We start from the raw sequence: 22,505 nt of genomic DNA, 5'->3' as shown, positions 1-22,505 counted from the left end.
AACGGTTAAACAAACTGGGGTCTGTCCATACAATAGACTACTACTCAGCTATAAAACAGAATTAACTACTGATATACACAAAATGAATGAACTTCAAATGTGTTATGCCAACTGAAAGAAGCCAGACTCAAAAGGCCACCTATTGGATGATTCCATTTATATGACATACTCAAAAGGACAAAACTATAGGGACAGAAAACAGATAAATGGTTGCCAGGGGCTGCAGATAGGGGAACAAGGGAATCTTAGGGGTGATGAAACTGTTCTATATTTTGATTGTAGTGTTGGTTACATGATTCTATTCGTCAAAACTCATAGACCTGTACACCAAAAGGGTGAGTTTTTTGCATGTAAATACATTTTTAAAAATGAAAACAATAAGAAAACTAATTAGCAAAGACCTCCTTACTCCCCAGTGCCTCATGGTTGAAGTCCAGATTCCTATGCCTGACCCCATCAGGCACTCTGTGATTTGGTTATGTGCCCCCCTCCCCGCCCACCACCCATCAACAATTAGTTATTGGGCACCTAATGTGTGCCGGGCGCTGTCCTAGGTCCTGATACTACAAAAGCTGTGCTCTCGTGGAGCTCACGTTCCTGTGGGCAAGCAATCAAATAAACACATAATTAGGCAGGGGTGCTAAGTTCCAGGAAGAAAAATAAAACAGGGCAGGGATAGAGAGAGAAGAGGTTAGGCTAAATAGGTTGGGAGGGGAAAGCCCCCCGATGAAATGATATTTGAGTAGTGACTGGAGGGAATTGAGGGAATAGTGATTGGGAAGGGAGTTCTTGGCAGTGGGAAGAGCAAGTGCAAAGGCCCTGAGGCTGGAGTAAGTTTGACACCGTTGGAGGAAGGCAGGGTGGTGGTGCTGTGTTGGAGCTCAACAAGCACTAATTACAATTAGTAAGCTGCTGCTCATGTCCGTCAGCCACCAGAGGCTGCCTCTCTGACACCCAACTCCAATCATGGGATTTTTTTCTTTTTTGCATGGCCAAGAAATCATTTTTCATGGTACAAATAAATTAATTTTATCTTTGTATGGATAAATTCCAGCTTTATTATGATAAATAATATGCAATAATATCCCCCTTGTAATACAGGATAGAGAACTTAGAATCATAATGACAGTATGGCGTTTCAATATTATCAGGGGAAAACAAATCAAAACAACAATGAGATATCACTGTCAGGATGGCTATTATCAAAAAAGCAAAAGCTGACAAGTGTTGATGAGGACGTAGAGAAATGGCAACCCTGTGCACTGTGGGTGGAAATGCAAAATGGTGCATCCACTATAGAAACCAGTAGGGAGGTGCCTCGAAAAAATTAAATAGATCTCCCATAGGATCCAGTATACATCCAGAAGAATTGAAATCAGGCTCTCAAAAGAAATATTAACACTCAAAAGAAATATTAACACACCTATGTTCATTACAGCATTATTCACAATAGCCAAGATATTTACAACCTAAATGTCCATGGATGGATAAAAGGATAAAATAGGGCATATACACACAATGGAAGAAAGAAGGAAATTGTGCAATATGTGACAACATGGATGACCTTTGAGTGCATTTGTTCAGTGAAATAAGCCAGTCACAGAAAGACAAATACTGTGGGATTCCACTTATATGAGGAGAAAAAAGTAGAATGGTGGTTCACAGGGGCTGGGGGAGAGGGAATGGGGCTTACTAGCCAACACGCACAAAGCAAGATTCATCAAGCAAGATGAATAAGCTCTAGAGGTCTACTGGACATTATGCCCAGAGCGAGCGATAATGCATTGTACACTTAAAAATTTGTGAATGGGTTAGATCTCATGTTGAGTGCTCTTACTACAATAAAATACAATAAAAACAAAATGTAACCACCATATGACCCAGCACTTGCACTCTCGGGCAATCCCAGAGAAATGAAAACTTACGTTCACACAAAAACCTGTAATGGATGTTTTATTCAAAATAACCCCAAACAGGAAACGATCCATATATTTTTCAATAGATGAATGGTTAAACAAACTGGTCCATCCATACTGTGGAACACTACTCAGCAATAAAAGGGATACACCTGACAACTTGGATGGATCTCTGGGGAATTATGCTGAGTGTGTGTGTGGGGGGCGGGGGGGGATGTCAATCCTAAAATGTTATATACTGTATGATTCCATTTACATAGTGTTCTTAAAATGACAAAATTATAGGAATGAGGACAGGTCCTCCTCATCACATCATACCTGGGGTTACTTGATAGCTACGTGACATCACTGACAACGTTGACCTTGATCTCTTGGGTAAGGCTGCCAGTGTGCAGGGATGGGGTGGGGTGGGGGGGAGATGGGTGTGGATCAAGTGCATCAAGAAGGATCTTGGGGTGATAATGGACTGCTCTGTATCTTGTCTATAGCAATGCCAATATCTTGGCTGTGATATTGCCCTAGAGTTTGGTAAGATGTTACCATTGAGGGAAACTGGAAGAAGGGTACACGGGATCTCTCCGTATCATTTCCCTGTTGTTTTTAAATGTTTTATTTAATGGTTTCAATGGTAAATATTACTTAAATGTTATTTAAATGGTAAATGTTACACATAACATTTACCATTTTGACCATTTTTAAGGGCTCAGCTCAGCGGGATGAAATACATTCACACTGTTGTGCAGTTGTCACCATCTGTTTCCAGACCTCTTTTCATCTTGTAGAACTGAAACTCTGTCCCTGTTAAACAGCTCCCCATTCTCCCCTCCCCCAGTTCCTGGAACTCACCATCCCACTTTCTGTTTCTGTGAATTTGCCTATTCTGGAAACCTCATGTAAATGGAGTCATGGTATTTGTCCTTTTGTGTCTGGCTTCGTTCACTCAGCATGTCTTCCGGGTTCATCCACATTGTAGCATGTGTCAGAATTTCTTTCCTTTTTAAGATTAACTAATATTCCATTGTATGGATAAATCACATTTTCCTTATTCATTCCCCTACCAATGGACACTTGGTGTCTTTCCACCTTTTGGTTATTGTGAACAACACTGCTATGAGCATGGATGTATATATGCAGTCATGTCCTTTTTTCTGGGTCAGGATCCCACACTGCACTTAGGATCTTAGGCTCCTGATTTTCAGTCTGTTTTGTTTTATTTGGTTTTGATTTTTTAGTCTTCTTTTTTTTTCATGACCTTGACAGTCCTGAAAAGTACCAGTCAGGTACTTTATAGAATATCCCTCATTTTTATTTGGTATTTTCTCATGATTGGACTGGATTTATGGGTTTTGGGGGGAAGACCTCAGAAGTGAGGTGTCCTCCTCATCACATCATACCTGGGGTTACTTGATAGCTACATGACGTCACTGACAATGTTGACCTTGATCTCTTGGGTAAGGCGGTGTTTGCCATGTTTTTCCACCCTCGGGTAACTGCTTTCCCTTTCCATACTCTACTCTTTGGAAACAATGCAGATTGTGTTAAAGAAATGCTCCTTATCAGGGTCCTCGATGGCACAGAGGGCGATGTTGTGTGATAAAGCACCAGTGTGGACACTTACAGTTGGACAGTGATTTCGATGAGTTGTACCTGTGTACGAAGACACTTAGAAAATCTTAGCTGATTTATTGTATTTTCTTTGTATGTATACGCAAGAATAATATATAATAAAAATCTCTGTGTATTTAAATCTCATGACTCTTTAAGCGGATATAAAGTAAAAAATTTTAAGTGAGCAAAAGCACAGGAATTTGGCACAAATCCTCCCTTGGAACATAAATTATCAATGGGGGCAATATTGCTCCTAAGGTGGTGAAAATTGGTTCCGGGAGGAGGGGATGCAAAAACCTTAGATATTTCAATGGTTTGTGGCCCTCCAATGCTCAATCCTTGACAAAAACTACATTATTGGTATTTAACTTCTCTCATTAAATTAAATTGAATTAAATTCTCTTTAGGGGATGATAATGAAAAAAAATGTTGAGAAATGCTGTCATAGAGGTTTACAAAATAGTGACACATTTTACAATGGATGGCCTCATGTGGTGACAAAAGCAAGGCTGGAACACTCAGCATAGGTTGGATTACAGTTTGTGACTCAGTTTCCCTACCTGTAAAATCACGATGGTTTGTGCAACAGGGTGGCTGTGGGAGTGAATGTGATGATCCATGTAAATCCATATAAAGTATTAGCTGTTGTTAGCATCAGCAGCAGCCCCATTTTATAAAAGAGGAAAGAGAAGGTCAGAGAGGTCAAGCCACTTCCTGCAGGGCACACAGCCTCGGAAATGCCAGAGAGGAGCTTCAAACCTGCTAGGTTGGCTGGGGGAGAACAGATTTCCCCAGCTGAGTCTGTCCCATTCCTCCCTGAGGAGCTGATTCTGTCAAGGATCACCCCACCAGCAAGCCTGGACCGGTCTGGCTGCACGAGGAAGTCCATTCTTTCTGGAGGCTCTCTTGCAGTTCCTGAGCACAAAGGGTTGAGGTTATAGCTGGAGAATTGGGCAGTCGCTTGCTGCCCCCTGCGGGTAGAACTGGAAATGTCAGGCCCCGAGCCCTCCTTTGGCCTGATTCCCGGATGCTTGCTTCTCCCTCCTCTGCACTCCCTCAAAGTCTTTGGCACAATTTGGGCAATAGCGGTCTAAATTAAAATGCACAAATGTACATAACATTGGATTATGTATATATAATATATAATATACATAATAGTATGGTAGTATAAACTACTACGGATTCAGGCCACTGCAAATGTGAGCTGAGATTTGAGGGCATGTAGATGGGCATTGGTTAGGGAGGGCCTCACTCAGCTTCAGGACATCCTTGTAAAGAGCTTCAAGATCTTTTGATAATGTCGGAGCCTACACTAGGCTCCGGGATCGGCGTGGAGTCCTCTTGAGGGTTCTCTCTCTCCCTCTGCCCCTCCCCCCACTCGCACGCAGCCTTGCGCGCGTGCTCTCTCTCTAAAATAAATTTTTTTTTTTTTAAAGATTTTATTTATTTATTTGACAGAGAGAGACATAGCGAGAGAGGGAACACAAGCAGGGGGAGAAGGAGGGGAGAAGCGGGCTTCCCCGTGGAGCAGGGAGCCCGATGTGGGGCTCGATCCAGGACTCCGGGATCACGACCTGAGCCGAAGGCAGACGCTTAACGACTGAGCCACCCAGGCGCCCCTCTCTAAAATAAATTTTAGATAAATTTAGTTGGCATACACACTTTTTGTTGAAAAATATAAAAACAAAATTGCTAATCATTTTGGAAAGAGATAGGAAGGGAAGTTTCCAGTTTTTTTGTTTTCTTTTTTCTTTTAACGTTTTCCATACCGTGTGGTTTTCTCACATGGAGCATACGTGTATATATATTTTTAATGTCAGCAGAGGATTATGGGAGATTTGGAGTCTCTTCTCTGTTTCCCTCAGTATTAACTCAACATACAAAAGCAGTCACAACATTCTGATGGGGAGAAGGTCAGTAAAAAAGCAAGGATAGAATAAAAATCCCATTTTGTTTATTTATTTATTTATTTATTTATTCATTCATTCATTTATTTTAGAGAGAGAGGAGGGGCAGAGGGAGAGGGAGAGAGAGAATCCCAAGCCGACTCCATGCTCAGTGCACAGCCGGACTTGGGGCTTTATCCCACAACCCTGTCAGGCAGATTACCTACCTAGTGCTGATCAGAGAATTCCTGATTGACTGGTTTAAGATTTCATTTCTGAAGAGCCAAAACTGTAATGAAGTTAAGTCTCTGTTTGGTGATGTGGGGATTAGCATAAGGCATTTTGGGCTTGTTGCCTTCTTCTTCTTCTTCTTCTTCTTCTTCTTCTTATTAATGTGTGAATGTCCCAGCTAAGGAAAAGGAGAGACCACTCTTTCCAAATCAAGTTCCAGACCTTCCACATATTGAACTGAGAACTATGTACTACTTAAAGTACAATACTACTGTATATCACATACAAAATGAGAGAAAAACTATAAGGCCTGATAGCATTTTCATCCAAGGGCCAGAGGAAGATGACCCACACTGAAAAACATAACGCTTAAAAGGATGGAAGGAAAGAAAAATAGGAATGTTGTGGTTACGACAATAGCCCTGCTTGTTCATTAAGCAAATTACTTGTGATATCAGGGAATTTAAAAACCCAACTCATTGGAGCCCCAAATGTTATGGCACTAGCAGATCAGGGTTTTTCAGTACATCCTATGCAACTATTTTCTCTTATCAAACCCTCAAAACAGAGTGGCTGAGACTCAACATTTTATAATGAGAAAAACCAAACCTTGCTACTGTTCTGCTTCGGGTAATGAAGGCATCAAGAGTGAGCCCAAGAGAAATGAAACTTATGTCCATACAAAGACTTATATACTGATGTTCACAGCAGCTCCATTCATTAGGGCTCCAAGCTGGAAACAACCCAGGTGTCCATCTACAGGTGAGTGGATTAAAAAAAAAAAAATCGAATATATGTATACAATGGAATAACACTTAGCAATACAAATGTAGTACTTTTATAACCAACAAGAGGGGGGCACCTGGGTGGCTTTGTTGGTTAATGGGCTGCCTTTGGCTCAGGTCATGATCTCAGGGTCCTGGGATCAGGCTCCGTATCAGACCCTGCATCAGGCCCCACATCTCTCGCTCACTCTCTCTAGCATGCTCTCTCTCAAATAAATAAAATCTTAAAAAAAAAAAAAAACAAGCAGAAGAATTTCAAACACATTAGGCTCATTGAAAGAACTCTAGCTCAAAAGAACATATATAGTATAATCCCAAACATATAGTATATTTCCATGTATATGAAGCTTCTACAAAAGACAAATCTAATCTATAGTGAGAGAAAACAGGTTTGGAGTTGCCTGGGGTGAACAGTAAGGAGGGGTGGTTAACTGGGAAGGGAAACAAGGGACATTGTGGTGATGGAATGTTCTAGATCTTGATTGCGGAGGTGATTAGATAGGTGTGTAAACATGACAATATTCATCAAAACGTACAATTTAAAATGAGTGCATTTTACTGTTTATAAATTATACCTCAGTAGAATATATTTTAAAAAATTTTTTCCAAATGCAGTTGACATGTATTTCACATAATACCATCATTCAGCAAAACCTGAAAAAACTAGTAAGTACTGATTAGGTTTATAAAAGTAGGTTATCTAAAAAAAAAAAAAAAAAAAAAAAAAAAAAAAAAGTAGGTTATCTATTAAACTCTCAGGGGTGCCTGGCTGGCTCAGTCCGTAGAACATATGACTCTTGGGTGCCTGGGTGGCTCAGTTGGTTAAGCGACTGCCTTCAGCTCAGGTCATGATCCTGGAGTCCCTGGATCGAGTCCTGCATCGGGCTCCCTGCTCGGCAGGGAGTCTGCTTCTCCCTCTGACCCTCCCCCCTCTCATGTGCTCTCTCTCTCAAATAAATAAATAAAATCTTTAAAAAAAAAAAAAAAAGAACATATGACTCTTGATCTCGGGGTTGTGAGTTCAAGCCCCACGGTGGGTGTAGAGCTTACTTAAAAATAAAATCTTAAAAAAGAAAAACTCTCAAAATACAGCAATAAAAGAGAACAGAACATCCAAGTGCACACAAAACACTCAAGAGAACACTGCGTTTTAGGAAATCGGGATTTGGGGACACCCGGGTGGCTCAGTCGGTCGCACATCGACTCTTCGATTTCAGCTCATGTCATGATCTTGGGTTCCTGAGATCGAGCTCCACCTTGGGCTTCGGGCTAAGTGTGAAGTCAGCTTGAGATTCTCTCTCCCTCTGCCCCTTCCCCCACTAGCCATTAGCGTGTGCTGTCGCTCTCTCAAATAAAAAAATAAATCTTAAAAAAGAAAAAAGAAAAGAAAGGAAATGGGAGATCTCTCAAAGGAGCTTCTTGGATTCAGGGGGCCCAAGGCCCTAGAAACCGAAAGAGGGCGTCAAACCGGAAGTGTGGCAGGAGACTGGATGCAAAAGATGAGGTCCAGACTCTCCAGGCCCCACCTACAACCGGAACTTGTGGCCCAGCTCCACATGCCAAGAGCGCAGGCGCACCTCCTAACTCAACCAATCAAGACGAAGTGAGGCGGGCATTCCTATGTAAATGGAGCACTCAAAGAGGAAGTGTGGCAGTTTACCTACAGAACTGCAAGCGGCGTCATGGCGGCCTACGAGCAGGTTCAAAAGGGGCCCCTGAAACTAAAAGGCGTTGCAGAGCTCGGCGTCACCAAGCGGTGAGTCCCCGAGAGCACCGCAAAAGCTTGTCTTCTGCCCCCTTAAGCCTCTTCTAGAGTCCCCGAGCTCTTGCTCCCTGATCCGCTCTCATCTTCTCTCCCCGTTTCTCCTCTCTCAGGAAGAAGAAAAAGAAGGACAAAGACAAGGCGAAACTCCTGGAAGCGATGGGAACGAGCAAAAAGAACGAGGAGGAGAAGCGGCGCGGCCTGGACAAGCGAACCCCGGCCCAGGCGGCCTTCGAGAAGATGCAGGAGAAGCGGGTAAGGCGGGATGCCCCGCGCAGCAGGTCTGGGTCTCCGGAGGTGGAGGGAGAGGCAGGGCCGGACGACTCTAAATTGGGGTCAGCCTCGGGCCTCTCGGAGGGGTGGTGAGTGGTCAGAGAGACCTTGATTCCGGGAGGATGCTACGTGGGTGAGGAAGAGTCCACGGTTGGGGGAGCTCCCAGGACGGGAAGCGCTTCTGGTCAGAGTGGATGGCAGAGAAAGAGCTGGCGTTGAAAGGCCAGAACTGGAGATCGGATTTGGATTCCACCGCAGTGTCTCATTTGCCCAGTGAGAGGACTAATGACTCATCTTTCTGCCTCAGTTTACTTATCTGTAGGGATCAGGATAGTGCTGTCTCCTGAAAGGGATGGGAACTTTAGATGAAGTCATTCAGATAAAGCATTTGGCACTCGGTATGGCAAAAAATCAGTGCTCAGTTGATGTTAGCTGTTGATATTAAGTGGTGATGCTCCGGGCTATAAGTTTCCACAAAGTCTGTGTCCATGATGACTTTGTTTGACAGATTCAAATAGGTTGTGTTTGTATCCTACGTCCGCTCCCACGACGACATTTGGCAGTGGTTGAGGACATTTCTGTTTGTTAAAACTTCAGGGTGTGCTGGTGCGGGTGGGGAGTAGTGGGATGAGGCCAGGGATGCTGCTCTACATCCTACAGTCATCAAGACAGCACCCCCCACAGCAAAAATGATCTGGCCCAAAATGTCAGGTGTTGTCCAGGCTGAGAAACCCTAACCCTGATCTGGGTGATTTGGTCCAGTAACATCAGGAAGAGTTAACTCATCATTCTCAGGCTTAATTGAGTCATTAAAAAAAAAAAAAAAAGGTGAGACTCCGAGGCTTTGACAAGACCGACCTGGGTTCCATTCTGCCTCTACCTCTTCTTGGTGGTGGTGTAACTCTGGGCAGGTTGGTTAACCTCCCACACCTCATTTTCTTCAACTGTAAAGTGGGGCTGAAGTCCTTACCTAACAGGTTTGTGGTGAGAATTTAACAAATGAATGCACTTAAGTTCCTTCCCTGAGGTTATGGTCCCAGGCTGGGCTGGGATGTTACTCCTGGAGTGAAAGTGGGGTGGGGGAGAGTCCCATCAGGTGACTAATAACAGTGGCTCAGAATAGGACAGTAATAGTGGAAGCAGTGGAAGGTATCAGGTTTGGGATTGATTTTGGAGCAAGAACAGCAGGATTAGTTGATGGATTGGGTGTGGACTGGGAAATGAGGAATGACCAAGATTTTTGATGGGAGATATTGGGAAAATGAAGGTTCTATTTACTGCAGTAGGTAGGACAGCAGGTAAAGCGGGCTTCTAAAGCAGGCATCAAGACCTTGGCTTTATACTATATGCTGGCTAACTGAACATTAAAAAAAAAAAAAAAGACCTTGGTTTTAGAGAACACTTGAATGTTTGAACAGCTGTTAGAAATTCAAATGGAGAATTCTTGTGAACAGTTTGAGATCTGAATCCGCAGTTTGGAGGAGCGGTCTGGGCCTCTCCTGCAAACATTCTGGCGTTGCTGTGGGACTGGATGAGATCCTCTGAGGAGGCACAGTGACAGAGATGAGGTCCAGGATCTGAAATTGCAAAGGATCACGGGAAGGAGGAAAACCAGGAGAGTGTGCCCTTAGGAGCTGAGTGGAGAAAGTGTTTTAAGAAGGAGGAAGGGATTGATGGTGTCATGCTGCCAAGGGTCTTGTGGGGTGAGTACTGAGAGCCCTTAGTTGGCATTTGGAATGAGGAGGAAGAGTGGCTGATTAGAGGGGATCCAAGGGAGGGCGGGGAAAGGCAGAGACAAGATGCAGAAATAACTCTTGGGAGATCTATCAAGAGGAACAGAAATGAACCTGTAGCTGGAGGGTGGTGGAAGGTCAAGGGGCATTTTTTGTTGCTGGCATTGAAAACTGGAAGTACTGCTGTGGGTTTTGTTTTGAACCAGGAGAGAGACAGGAGAAAGCGTGGGCAAAGGTAGGTAGAATTGGGAAATGCGGATTCCCTTCTGGAAGGGTGTTTGATTGAGCACAGTGAGCGCGAAGGGTGGACAGTTCTTGGAAGAAGGGCCCATGGGGCAGGGCCCCAGCCTGAAGGGTTAGGGCTTGGCATCTCCAGCCCCATCACCCACTGTGCAGGCTGGTCTTCATGTTCTCTATCTGTGAAGTGGGGGTGGCGACAGCACCCAAGACACCCTGTGAACTTGGTACATGAAGTGGGGTGAGGAAAGGCAGAGCCCTACTGAGTGCCTGGCTTTGGTGGCAGCTGGTCAGGTCAGTGTGGCCTCTTGTGAGGAGGCACAGGCCTCACGGGGGCTCACAGCATTAGGAAGAGAGGCGGGGGCGGGGGGCAACTGGATGCAGAGGAAGACGGGGCAGCAAATGAGATGAGGGACAGGGAGGAGCAGCCAGGTGGGGGCCAACAGGGTCCTATCCTGAGGGTTGGCTCGGCTCACCTGGATAGTTCTCCTGCTTGCCTCACTTGGAATCTGTGCAGTCAGATGGCAGCTGGGGTTGGAGGCCCAACTGGGCTAGAACATCCAAGATAGCTTCACCGTCACATGTCTGATGCCTTGTTGCTCCTCCCATGGCCTCTCTCCCCATGTGTCATCTTATCCTCCAGGTCCTTTCTTTCCAGTAAGGTCATCAGACGTCTTGCATGGTGGCTGGCTTCCACGAACACAAAGCCAAAGGCTGCCGGGTCTGACGGCTTCAGCCCAGCACTGGCACCGCATTCTGTTAAGTGAACTGAGTCACGGGGCCAACCCAGAGTCATTGTGGCAGAGAACTGCACTAGGGCACCAGTACCAGGCAGCGTGGGTCACGGGGTGGGGTGGGGCCGCCACAGTCGGCTGTAGACACCCAGTCAGTAAACGTAGAGCCAAGTGTAGCCCCAGGTTTGTCTGGCTCTGCATCCCGTGCTCTTTGCTCTTACGAGGTCCCATCCGGTGTTGGGAATGAGGAGTGGGGCAGGTCACGGTGGTGCAGGATACTCATCAGGGTGATCTGGATCTTGGAGCCCTCATGGCACCGTGTCACCAGCACCTACTCCCGTGAGCTCCTACCATGTGTTGGGCCCTTCACCTTCCTCATTTTTCGTCCTTCTTCAAACCGCATCTGAAACTTTCTTTTTCTGCAAAATGGGAATGCGGTCGGTTGCCCAGGGATGCAGGAAGCACACATACAGCTCCCAGCAGAGTCTATTCATGTCAGCGCTAGTTATTCCTTGCCACTCTGACCAGAGGGCAGCCAACCGGGGTCCCTGGTGGGACATGTTGGGGCCGGGCATCCCTGTCGGACCAGCCTGAGTAGAGTTAAGGGAGGGACAGGATGTACACCCTGAGACCTCCAGCCGTGCTAGGTGTGAGAGCCAAGCTGGTGGGGACTTCCGTCTTCCACCCCATGCTGTCCTGGGCTGTGTCAAGGGTGTGAACTCACCTCCCATGTCTATCCTTTCTCCAGCAAATGGAAAGGATCCTGAAGAAAGCATCCAAAACCCACAAGCAGAGAGTGGAGGTAAGTCACATGCCCAGTGGGGAAGACCAGGCTATGTAGGGCCCCAGCTGGGCCCAGAGGCTAGGAGCCTGGCAGAGGGAGCCCTTGGAGTGTTGGGGTGGGGGGTGGGATACCCAACAGAAGCGACACCTCCCCAGGGTCATTTAAGGATGAACCCAGGGTTCAAGGCTGGGTGGCTTTGAGAGGAGGGGGCTTACTGAGGAGAGGCAGAATGTGGAGAAGTGGGAGTGGGCAGTGCCACACAACCCCAGTGCCCTGTCTGAGGCTGTGCTGATGTGGGTTTTCTTCTCGGCTTTCCCAGGACTTCAACAGACACCTGGACACCCTCACGGAGCACTATGACATTCCCAAAGTCAGCTGGACAAAGTAGCCTCCCCACCCAGGGTATGGAGTGGCATCAAGGGGAAGTGGAAGGCAAAGTTGGGGTTATGTTTCGTGCCTTTGGTATTTTCTAGAAACATTCTTTTACACACACCCTTGCGTCTTCTGCTGAGACGAGTGCTTTCCAAAGCAGTGTGCCCGCTTTCTGGAACTTGATTAAAGTAAGACTGTCCTTTTACTCTATTTTGGTTTGTCGATAGCATAGAAGATAAACCTTTTTAGGCTGGACTGGAAATTTTTGCAAGTTTATCCAGAGATTAAGTTATTTCTGTGTGTCACAGAAAAGTGTCTTTACCCCCCAAGTTGCATCTAACTCTGATAGTCAGCCAGCTCTCTTTCCCCGGGTGAAACAGACTCCAGAAGATAAGGAGTTAATGCCCCCACGGGGCCCTGCGTGAGCTGTCCTCCCAGGCTCCCTCTAGCTTGGGGCTTAGGCTGTGCCTTCCGAGCCTAGGGAAGCCACTTGAACCTTCATGGCCTTCGGAATGCCTCCCCAGCCACCCTGGTGTTTGAGACAATGCAGCCTGGAAAGCGGGACAACCGCCTAAGGCAAGGATGGAATGCACTCCTTGTCCCTGCCTGAGCCTGCGGTCGGCATGCAGCCTCTTCCCCTAGTGTCCCTATTCCAGACATGTCTAGAGGGTGTTGCCATGGCAGACGTCGTTACTCAAGCAGGGCATCCCTTTGTAATGGAACCCTGACACAGCCTGCCTCACTACCCTCAACCCTAGGCTCTGAGCACCTCCTGGGTTTATTCAGAGTTGGCACATAACATGTAGCCTGCTTGGCCTTTCTGGCCTAAGGACACCTCAGGGGTGACAAGACCTGGGCAGAGCCCCAGCACAGACAGTGCAGTCAAAGGGGAGGACCCAGGTCCTGGTGCTGGAGAGCCATAATCTCTGAGGACCTACGTGTACCTACTTGCTGAGGATCAAACTGCATATACTATTGGGAGGAAGACTCTGTTGACCCTAGGTAGTGACAGAATAGCAAAGTCAAAAGAGAAAAACCAAGTGTTGGGTTTGGGGCTGTCACCTGTGAACAGAATAAAGCAAAAAATGGTTATGAGACAGAAGTCTGAGTGTCTTAATTAATTATAAGCGGTTTGATTATCACAAGAAACACTGCTTTTTGGATTTATTGCACATGTAGGATGCCCATACTGCAAAGTGACCATTTACCCTCAACCTGGAAGAAATGAGGTGACGTTTTTCCACCTGTGGCTTGCAGCCCACCTGTGAGGTAATATACTGTCAGTAGTAGTCGCTCCTTGGGCCAGAGTCCCTAGAATTCTCCACAGCCTAGCCAAAAGGCACGTGGAGGCCTTTTCCATCCATGAGTCAGCCGCTGGGGTTTGTGAGCATGGCGGGGTGCTGTGAGAAGCCATTGTCGGGATCCTGGAAGATAGATACTCCATCTCCCTGCCTGCCCAGTCTAAAGCCGGATGACTTAAAACAGCAGGGTTTCTCTTCGGTGGGTCCACTGCTGGGCTGGATGGCTCTATGCCATGTGGTGTAGTTCACCTGTGTGGCTCTCTTAACTTGCCTGGGGCCAGAATGGCTAAGGTGGCAGTTACTCCTTCTTCAGAATCTCTGTGTAGTCTATTCCATTGGCCACCACAAGTCACGTTGCCAAACCCAGTCAGGGAGAGAACTCCACGGGCGCGGACACCAGGAGACATGGTTGATTCAGGCCATCGCTGTTAGTCTACCACAACGTTTCTCGAACTCTCGTGGATGTTAGACTCTTCTGGGAGCATTAAGAACCACCGATGCTGCCTGGGGTGGGGTTCAGTCCCTGAGATTTTCCAGAATTCCTCAGATGACCCTAACAGGCAGCAAAGTTTGAGAAACCCTGGTCTACTGCAATGGGTCTGGTCTTTTCTGAGATGATGCAGAGGTCAAATCTGGCTTCTACATTAAGTGTAAATGCCAAGGACGGTGACTTGAATCCCCCCCCCCCACCTCAACAAATGGAGAATGGAGTAATTTATGTAAACAATATTTACTGTGATGGTGCTCTTGGCACTTGGGTGTCTTGTTTCTTCAAAAGACTTTTGTCCAATCTGTTCCTCCTAGCCCTGCCCCCCCCCCATACTGATTTTAAACATCTAAACATTGCCTAGAGCAAGCCTGAAAGGAAATGCTCCATAATGAGAGGGGTCACCTCTTCTGGGTGGTTTTTCTTTTTCTCTTACACTTTTTGGCATTTCCGTGGGGTTTTTTTTTTTTTCCTGTGAAGTGTGTAATTTTGTAATTTTCAAAAGACATGTTTTCCTAAAACATTGAGATATTTTGGGCAAACTATGAGGCTAGGTATAATAGGGTATTGTACAAGACAATTGTCAAAAACTCTCCCAGACGTTTTGTGAAAGAATGCTTCCAGCCCAGGATTTACTTGTCTTTAAATACTCCAGTTTTCTCCTCCAGATTTTCTTGCACTTCATCTCTATCCTAAGCCGAGGATATATTGCAAAAGCCATCTTTCAAAACCCCAAAGGAGATAGAAGGAAAGATCAAAAGTCAGAGGCAGGCAGCCTGAGTAAAATGGCCTTGATGCTGCAGGGTTGGGGTCCTCAGAGCACTATGATGGTTCACGAGGACAAAATGCAGGCATATCTCCACAGCCTGAGTGTTCATAAAAGCAGTGAGATACTCGATTGGTCAGGGGTCACAATGTGTATCACCCACTGGGGTCACTACCTACAGAAATGAGAGAAGTGTTTTCACAGAGGTTCGGTGGGGCGTGGTTTTCAGATGATAAATAGGCATTCACGAATGTTGACACTGACACTGACAGGTAACAAGTAGTGACTTGTTGGTAAGGCTTGAGTGCCATTCCGAGAGTTTGGCCTCCTTCCAAGTAACCACCACCTTCCCTTCCCCTATAAAGCGTGTAATAATTAGTGACTATATTTGTTCCTGGAACCCCCACCAGACTATGAGTTTCCTGGGACTGGGCCCAAGGTGGGTTCTACCACCGGTAGGTCACCTCACTTGGCCCACGGAGGCCGGGCGGGGGTTTCCAGCTGCCCTGGCCTCCTCGCCCGGCCGGGCACCTGGAGAGTGCCCGGCGTCAGTCGGCCCCGCCCCTCCGGGCCTTACTTCCGGATGCTTGAGGCAGGAGCGGGAAATAAGGTCACATCGGGCGTATTGCGCCTGCGCGCACTCCGCCTCGCGCCTGCGCCTTTCTGGCAGCTCCCCCCTCCCCGACCGGACATAACGGTCGCGCGCGGCTCCCCGGACCGGAAGTGGAGGCGAACTGTCGCGGGACGCGCCCGGCCTTGCTCAACGCCCGGCAGTCCCCGCCGTCGCAGCCGCCCTCGGCAGGTGCCGAGGCTTCCCGCAGCCGTCATGTCCGCCAGCGCCGTCTACGTGCTGGACCTAAAGGGCAAGGTACATATGGGTCCCCACCCTCCCCGTTGCCAGGCAGCCGGTGGGGCCTCGCCCCCTGGGGGGGACCCACCCTGTTGCTAAGTAACCCGCCAATGGGACCCACCCTAGTCTTAGGGAGGCTGGTCGGCCTCACCTGAGGGCCCCACCCTGTTGCTAGGTAACCTGGCGGGGGCTTCGATCCGGGAGCCCCGCCCTGTTGCTAGGCAACACAGCTGCACGGCTCCCCTCCCACCGTGGGTCGGGTGCTCAAGCCTCCGTGGGGGCATCGGAGAACCCGAGGCAGCGGGGAGCGCGGGCCGCAGCCGGTTTCGAAGCCAGGACTAGCGCTCAGGGGCTGTGCGACCCTTGGCCAGAGGTGGTGAGGCGTGTCGGGGACAGTGTGCCCTCGGGCCAGTCCCGCCCTCTTTATCCGGCGATTTCTCTTTGCCAGTCCCCGCATGAATTCCAGGATTAAGTGAAGCGGGTGGTGGGAGGGCCATTTTACAGAGGGAGAAACTGAGGCACAGAGAGGCGCGCAACCTGCCCAAGGTCACACCAGCCACAGAATGGCAGGTCTAGGAGTCAGTTGATATTTGGGGAGCACCTGTACGGGGTGCTTAGGCTTGGGCTGCCTTTGGTGAGCAAAATCGGAGTCCTTCTGGAGCTCACAGTCTGGTGGGAGAAAGGGGCACTGATCTCAGAAAGCACACATCAATGTCAGTTGCCATGATGAAGCAGTGAGAATGTAATGGGAGACTATGCCTGGGCTGGGGGTCAGGGAGGGCTTCCGGGAGGGAGTGACAAATCTGGCTGAGACCTGAAGGAAGAGTTGCACATGACTAGGACCCAGGTGCCATTCCCAGGGGACTTTGGGAAAACTTCTTAAAGGAGGGATTTCAAAGCCTTTCCAGGTGGGCTGCTGCCTTCCCCCAAGTCTGTCCTGGCTAGAAGGCAAGTGAGTATTGGCCTCTTGCATCTGGAAGAACAGGAACAGTACCAACAATGCTAAACAAGTCCTGCATGGATCACTGGAAGAGAGGTGGGCCTCGGGCCCAGCGGGGGCAGGCAGGAGTTAGCTCAGAAGCAGTGGGGAGTGAAGAGGTGAAGTGGCTATCCCTTCCTGCCCCCCTCCCAGAGTACCCCGCTCTAGCACTTTCCGAGAGTCCCTTGAGTGGGTCGCCTGCCCTGGATGCCACCCAAAGTCAACAGCTTGTGAGGCCCAGTGCTGGACTCCCTTCCCCAGCCCTCAGGCAAGGGAAGACACAGGGCACACCAGGGGCCAGGTGGGTGCAGTGTTCCCAGAGTCCTTGTAGCATGTGTTCTTCCTTCCACGCTGGCCACTGTGTCCCGAGTTCCCAAAGGCTGCCTTATCTCAGATCTCTCATTCCTTCAGCAAACATTTCATGAGCACCTAGCATGCACCAAGCCCAGTGCCTACTCTTATTGTGACTACGCAGTTAGGGCTGAGTTCAAAACCCATCTCTGCTGCTCAGCTGTGTGACCTGAGGCAAGTACCTTCTCTTCTCTGAACCTTGTTCCTCACTGCTCACACAAGCTGGTTATGGTGTTTTTGTGCAAACTCTCTGAGCAGATGTTTGAGACAGGCTAGCACCACCTATGGCCCACAGTCCTTGTTAATCCTGTCTAGGGCCTTGGGCTCTAGTAGGGGAGACACACGGAAGCTGATGGATCCAAATGGTCAGATCTAGGTAGCTTGCAAGGGCATGGACACAGCCCCGGGTAGTATAAATGCCAACTCAATTTTGGTTGCAGAAGGAGAGGTAGTTACAGAAGGCTTCCTGGAGGAGGGAGGTGCCAGAGCTGGGACCAGGTGACAGTCAGGTGGACAAGGAGGCATCGCAGTTGGCCTGAGGGGTCAGGGGCAGCCTGCTGGGGCTGGTGGGCCAGAAGACCCGGGTAACACTGGAGCCTGGAGGATGGCACCAGCAGGGCCATGGATGGTTGAGGATGTCCAGATGGGAATGAGGAACAGAGGGGACCAGTCTGATCCTGAGAAGGAGGAGCCACCAGAGGAAATTGTAGCCTGGGAAGAGCATGACCAGACCTGCCTTTCGGGAAGCTCCCAGGGTAGTCATGGACTTGCCTCCCATCCTCAGCAACGATCATGCTATTTATTACTCCATTCCCCATGGACCTCAGGTTTTAAAAGACCTTTTGTGCAGACTATATTTAATAAAAAGTAAGGTAATGGCACATTAAGAAATTCATGACCACACGTCTGTCTGCCAGCCAGAACCTCTGATCACCAAAGAAACCAGCCACATTTAGCTGCTAGAAAGCCCTCATGGACACTTCTTTGCCCTTATCTTTCTTGTTTCTCTGCAGCTTCTAACACCACTACCATACTCCTCAGTGGGCTCCCATTGGCCTCCAAGTTGCTACTCCCTCTTGTTTTGCCCATTTCTGTCACCGTCTCCTGGCCACTTCCCTTGGATGTTGACTCCTCCTGCTCAGGCCTAGGAGTCCCACCCTCACTGTCCCTCTCCTTGGGCAGCCTTTGACTCACGTCTGTGTGCCAATGACTCAAGTTTGTACCGCAGTCCGGAGTACTTATCTGGAGATCCACTGTTCTCTGGGATACCTCAGAGGTCCCACAGCCACCACAAACCTGGCATTTCCCAAAAGGAACTTGCTGCCACCCCAGACCTGCTCTCTCCCCATCTCAGTGAGTGACACCACCGTCCATGGGACTGCCCTCATTGGAGACCTGGGCATTATCCCCGCCTCCTTTCTCTCCTCATGCCCATGTTCACTCCACAGACATTCACTGAGCACCCACTGGCGTCAGGCTCTGTTGTGGGTGCTGGGACACAGTCGTGAACAAGATGGAAGTGGTCACCATTCTCAGGGAATCTTAGACTCTGGCAAAAGGGACAGACCATAAAAGAGGATAGAAATTACAGTGCAGCAGTGTTGTGGGCAGTGAAGGAAAAGTGGAGTTGGGGTAAAGAGGGACAAAATATGATCTCTTTGGCAGGGCAAGCAAGGAAGACTTAGAGGAGGTGCCATCTGAGGTGAGGCTTGAGAAACTAGAAGAGGCCAGGGCATTCTGGGCAGAGGGAACTGCAAGTGCAAAGGCCTTGAAGCAGGAATAGTGGAAGCAGGAATATGGATAGTTCAGAGAGCAGCTAGGGGACCAGGAAGGCTGGAATAGAGTGACCTGGGGGTGAGGGTGGGGGCCAGATGGACAGAGAGGTGTTGGCGGGGCCATGAAGAATCAGTTTGCCATGAGGTTCAACTTGCAGTTTGTTTTCAGCATGAGGGGAGACTGGGGTAGACAGCAGTTTCAGCAGGGAGAATCCCAGTCTGAGTTCTGCTTAAGAAGACCCCTCTCCCTTTTTCGTGGGGAAGGAATTGTGGGGGTCAAGAGCAGCCATAAGGGTAGGGGTTTGTCACCTCAACATTGCCTGCCTCCCTTCAATCTGTCCTGTCTCCTGCCTTTGTCCTCTCATCTGGGACCTGCAGCCCAAGCTCTGAGGTTGTTCCCACTCCACCTAACCAGCACTCCCAGGTCCCACCGTGGGCTGCACCCCTGACTCTACCCTGTGGCTCCAGCCACCCTAGTCCCTCTGCCTCTATCCCCGCTGTCCCCTCGGGCCTCAGTTTGAAGGTCACACCCTCGGGAGGCTCTCAGTTCCTTCTAAGCAAGTGTCCCAATTCAGGGACTCTGTTTTGGTCACCTCTGTGTCCCCAGGCCCAGCATGGTGTGTGGTAGAGGGCACCCAGTGCCTGCTTGTTGGATGAGCTGACCTCTTTGCAGCCCTGGTAATGGAAGTGAGCAAGGGAAGTTGCTCTCTGTTCTTTCCTTTGAGCATTCTGGGGGCTTGGGGCTCCCTGCCAGCTGCAGCCCCCAGAGTTGTATATCTGGGGAAGAAGATGGGCCTTGGGAAGCCCAGGAAAGCAGTTTAGGGAGCAGAAGGGGCCGTGCAGGGGGTGAGAACTGGTTAGAATCTGGACTCGCCTTTGCTGGCTGTGTGACCTCGGGCCGGTGGTGCCAGCTTTCTGGACATCACTGTGCATCTCTCTCAGACTAACAGTCCCGCCTCGTGGCAGGGCCGGTGTGTATTCCCGGCAAGGAGTATATGTCGGGGTCCACGGGAGTCCCTTAGCCCAGGCCTGGCCCATGTGCCCGTCAGCTCACCCACTGGGTGCTGGGTCCCTAAGGCCTTCTGGACCTCAGCAGGAAGAGGGCATAGACCAGGAAAGGGAAACTAGGAAAGAGATTCTCGTTTTGACGCTTTCTTTCCGATTCTCTCTCTGTCCTGGCTTGAAACAACAAAGACAGTGTATTTTGTGGGACTGCAGGTTCTGAGGCCGGCGCCGCGCTGCATGGTCAGTTCTGCAGGGCCCAGCTCAGCTCAGGGCTGAGTCCTGCAGCAGCTGTCCCCCCGGGCTCGTGGGAGCAGCTCTAGGCCATGTCTCCAGATAGAGCCTCTCGCAGCCTGGCAGACCCTCGGCTGCCTCCTTGTCCCTTCAGGGAGGGGTCGCTTACGTGGACCAAACTGCATTTCTTTGATGAGTTCAGTCACTGTGTAAACCCAGGAAGCCGTATGCATACACTCCATCACCCTCTGAGGCTTCCTTACACCCCTTGTGTCCAGCCCGTCCCCAGGCCGCCACTGACGTGCTTTCTGTCACCACTTCGAGGGCTTTGTGTAAGTGGAATCCCATGGGACGGGATATGCTGTCCGTTGTCTGGTTGCTCACCTGGCCCGGTGGTCCTAGGAGGCCCCTGTGCTGCCGCCCGAGTCAGTAGTCACTCCTTGTGGCTGAGGAGCCTTCTGGGCTATGGATGGACACAGTTCTTGTTTCCGTTCACCTGTTGGAGGACATTGGCTCTCTCTCCAGCCTGATCTATGTACAATAAAGCTGCAATGGATACGGGTCTTCACGTGGATGTAGGGTTTCGTTTCTCTTGGGTAAATACTTTACCTAAGAGAGGAATGGCTGGGTCTTAAGCTAGGTTTACCTGTGTGAGAGCCTGCCAGAATTTACCAAAGTGCTTGTCCCGTGTTAAGTCTCCGGGTACCAGTGTCCCCTGAACGGGTACCCTGACACAGCGAAAAGTGGGGTACGTTAGCATAGGAAAGGCTCTGGGAAGGTCTGCAGCGAGAGCCTACAGGAAGTTGTTTTAACCTGGCATCTCCCAGTTGACTCAGTCCTGGACCGTTGCCCCATATTCCCCTCCCCTGCAGAGCACCCGGTTGGCCCCTGTGGAGTTCACTTTGGGAAATGCTCTCCTTGAGGAATTCCCTGGGGGACAGAGATCAGCATGGCCTGGAGTCTCTGATGGACAGGGGTGTGACTAGGGTCCCTGTGGTGAGGGAGGTTGGCGTTCTCACCTCCCCACCCCAGCACCTGGCTTGTGGGGCTCACAGTGAAAGCAGTGTCCCCCCCCCCCCAACTCCCGGCCCAGGTGCTCATCTGCCGGAATTACCGTGGCGACGTGGACATGTCAGAGGTGGAGCACTTCATGCCTATCCTGATGGAGAAGGAGGAGGAAGGGATGCTGTCGCCCATCCTGGCCCACGGGGGAGTCCGCTTCATGTGGATCAAGCACAACAATCTGTATCGTATCCCTTTGCGGGGGAGCTCCCAGGGGCCTCCTTGTGTGCGCGCACACACATGGGCAACCGAGAGCTTCCAGTACCCGGCCTCGCCTGGCTCCAGGCTGGCTCAGGCACCCCCTCCCGGAGCTCCCTGCGGCCTGAGGGGATGAGCGGGGAACACACGGGAGCAAATGTGATGGCTGCTGGGGGAGGAGAGGGTACGGCAGGGGACCTCATCTAGTCTGGGGACCCAGGAAGACTTCCCTGAGGAGGTGACATCTGGAGGAGACCTCAGGAAGACCAGGTGTCCACTCTCCAGAGCAGTAGGCAGACACAAGGAACGATAGGCCCGGACAGGAGCTCTGCAAAGGGAAAGCGAGGCTCATTCTGGAAGCCGCAGTGGGGGTGGCTAGAGCATGAGAGAGGAGGCGTGCGGTGGGAGTGAGGCCCAAGTGGTCAGCAGCACTGAGGGGTCTCCTAGGATATCACCTTTGATGGGAAGCCCTTGGAGGGTTTTAGGCAGAGGGGTGACACAAAGCCAGATGTGCATTTGTGGAAGGTTTCTGGCTGCAGCGCAGAGGCCAGACTGCAGGGCACAGGAGTGGGTACGGAGAGGGGGCGACAAGGCAGGGGTCAGAGTGTGCATGTTCACGCGCCCATCGCTAGTGCCTCGTGCACACATTACAGCGAGGGTGCCGGCCTGTGACCCTCGTCTGGCCCCCCGAGGTCCAGCTCCTGCAGCCTCTGTTTCTCCTTCCCCTTGCTCTCTGGAGGGCCCGGGGGGCAGCTCTACAGAGTCCCCCAGGTGGCCTGTAAGCCAGGAGTTGGCCGTCTGTGAAGCCGCCCTGGGTCTGGGCAGTGGCTGCCCGGGTGTGGAGGTGGCGGTGGTGTGAGCTCAGCAGGAGCCGTCTGACCAGTTTCCAGCCGGGCCCCGGTCTCACACGTGGGCAGCCAGGGAGGACACGGCAGTGGCTTACCTCTCTGGGTTCTGCTGCCCATTACCCCCTTCCTGCTCCCTAGTTCCACTGTCGGGTGACAGTTTCCAGCAGGTCCCGGCCTTGAGGGCCTACTGTCCCTCCTTAGAAAGCACCTAAAGGGCATGTGGTCCCAGGCTGGAGGAGGGAGGCCAGCACTCCTTTGACTGGCCCCGCATCCGTTTCCTGGGTCCCCGCTCTAGGCAGGAAATGAGGTGGACGTGGGCCCTGCCGTCCCT

The 22,505-nt window shown here is 50.0% G+C and overlaps 2 protein-coding genes across 4 annotated transcripts in view; both read left to right on the top strand.

The window, feature by feature from the left end:
• Nucleotides 1-8,081: 8,081 nt before the first annotated feature.
• FAM32A (family with sequence similarity 32 member A) lies at nt 8,082-12,526 on the top strand. Its single transcript, XM_021683160.2, has 4 exons — nt 8,082-8,182; nt 8,302-8,443; nt 11,914-11,967; nt 12,269-12,526. The coding sequence occupies exons 1-4, from the start codon at nt 8,109-8,111 to the stop codon at nt 12,335-12,337; spliced, it is 339 nt and encodes a 112-aa protein (XP_021538835.1). The 5' UTR covers nt 8,082-8,108; the 3' UTR covers nt 12,338-12,526.
• Nucleotides 12,527-15,577: 3,051 nt separating this feature from the next.
• The window catches only part of AP1M1 (adaptor related protein complex 1 subunit mu 1), a 29,307-nt gene continuing 22,379 nt past the window's right edge, over nt 15,578-22,505 (top strand). For 2 of the 3 annotated variants that reach the window (XM_044917573.1, XM_044917574.1), the window contains exons 1-2: nt 15,578-15,743; nt 21,160-21,316. In XM_044917573.1, coding sequence (XP_044773508.1) covers nt 15,702-15,743; nt 21,160-21,316 — 199 coding nt within the window. In that variant the 5' untranslated portion in view covers nt 15,578-15,701. The remainder of the gene's footprint in view (nt 15,744-21,159; nt 21,317-22,505) is intronic. The other variant, XM_021683159.2, reaches the window with a different exon arrangement.

The sequence above is a fragment of the Neomonachus schauinslandi genome, chromosome 1 (assembly GCF_002201575.2).
Source record: "Neomonachus schauinslandi chromosome 1, ASM220157v2, whole genome shotgun sequence".
NCBI classification, from domain to species: Eukaryota; Metazoa; Chordata; class Mammalia; order Carnivora; family Phocidae; genus Neomonachus; species Neomonachus schauinslandi.
Note: the sequence above shows the minus strand (reverse complement) of the source record. Positions and strands in the feature narration are given on the sequence as shown.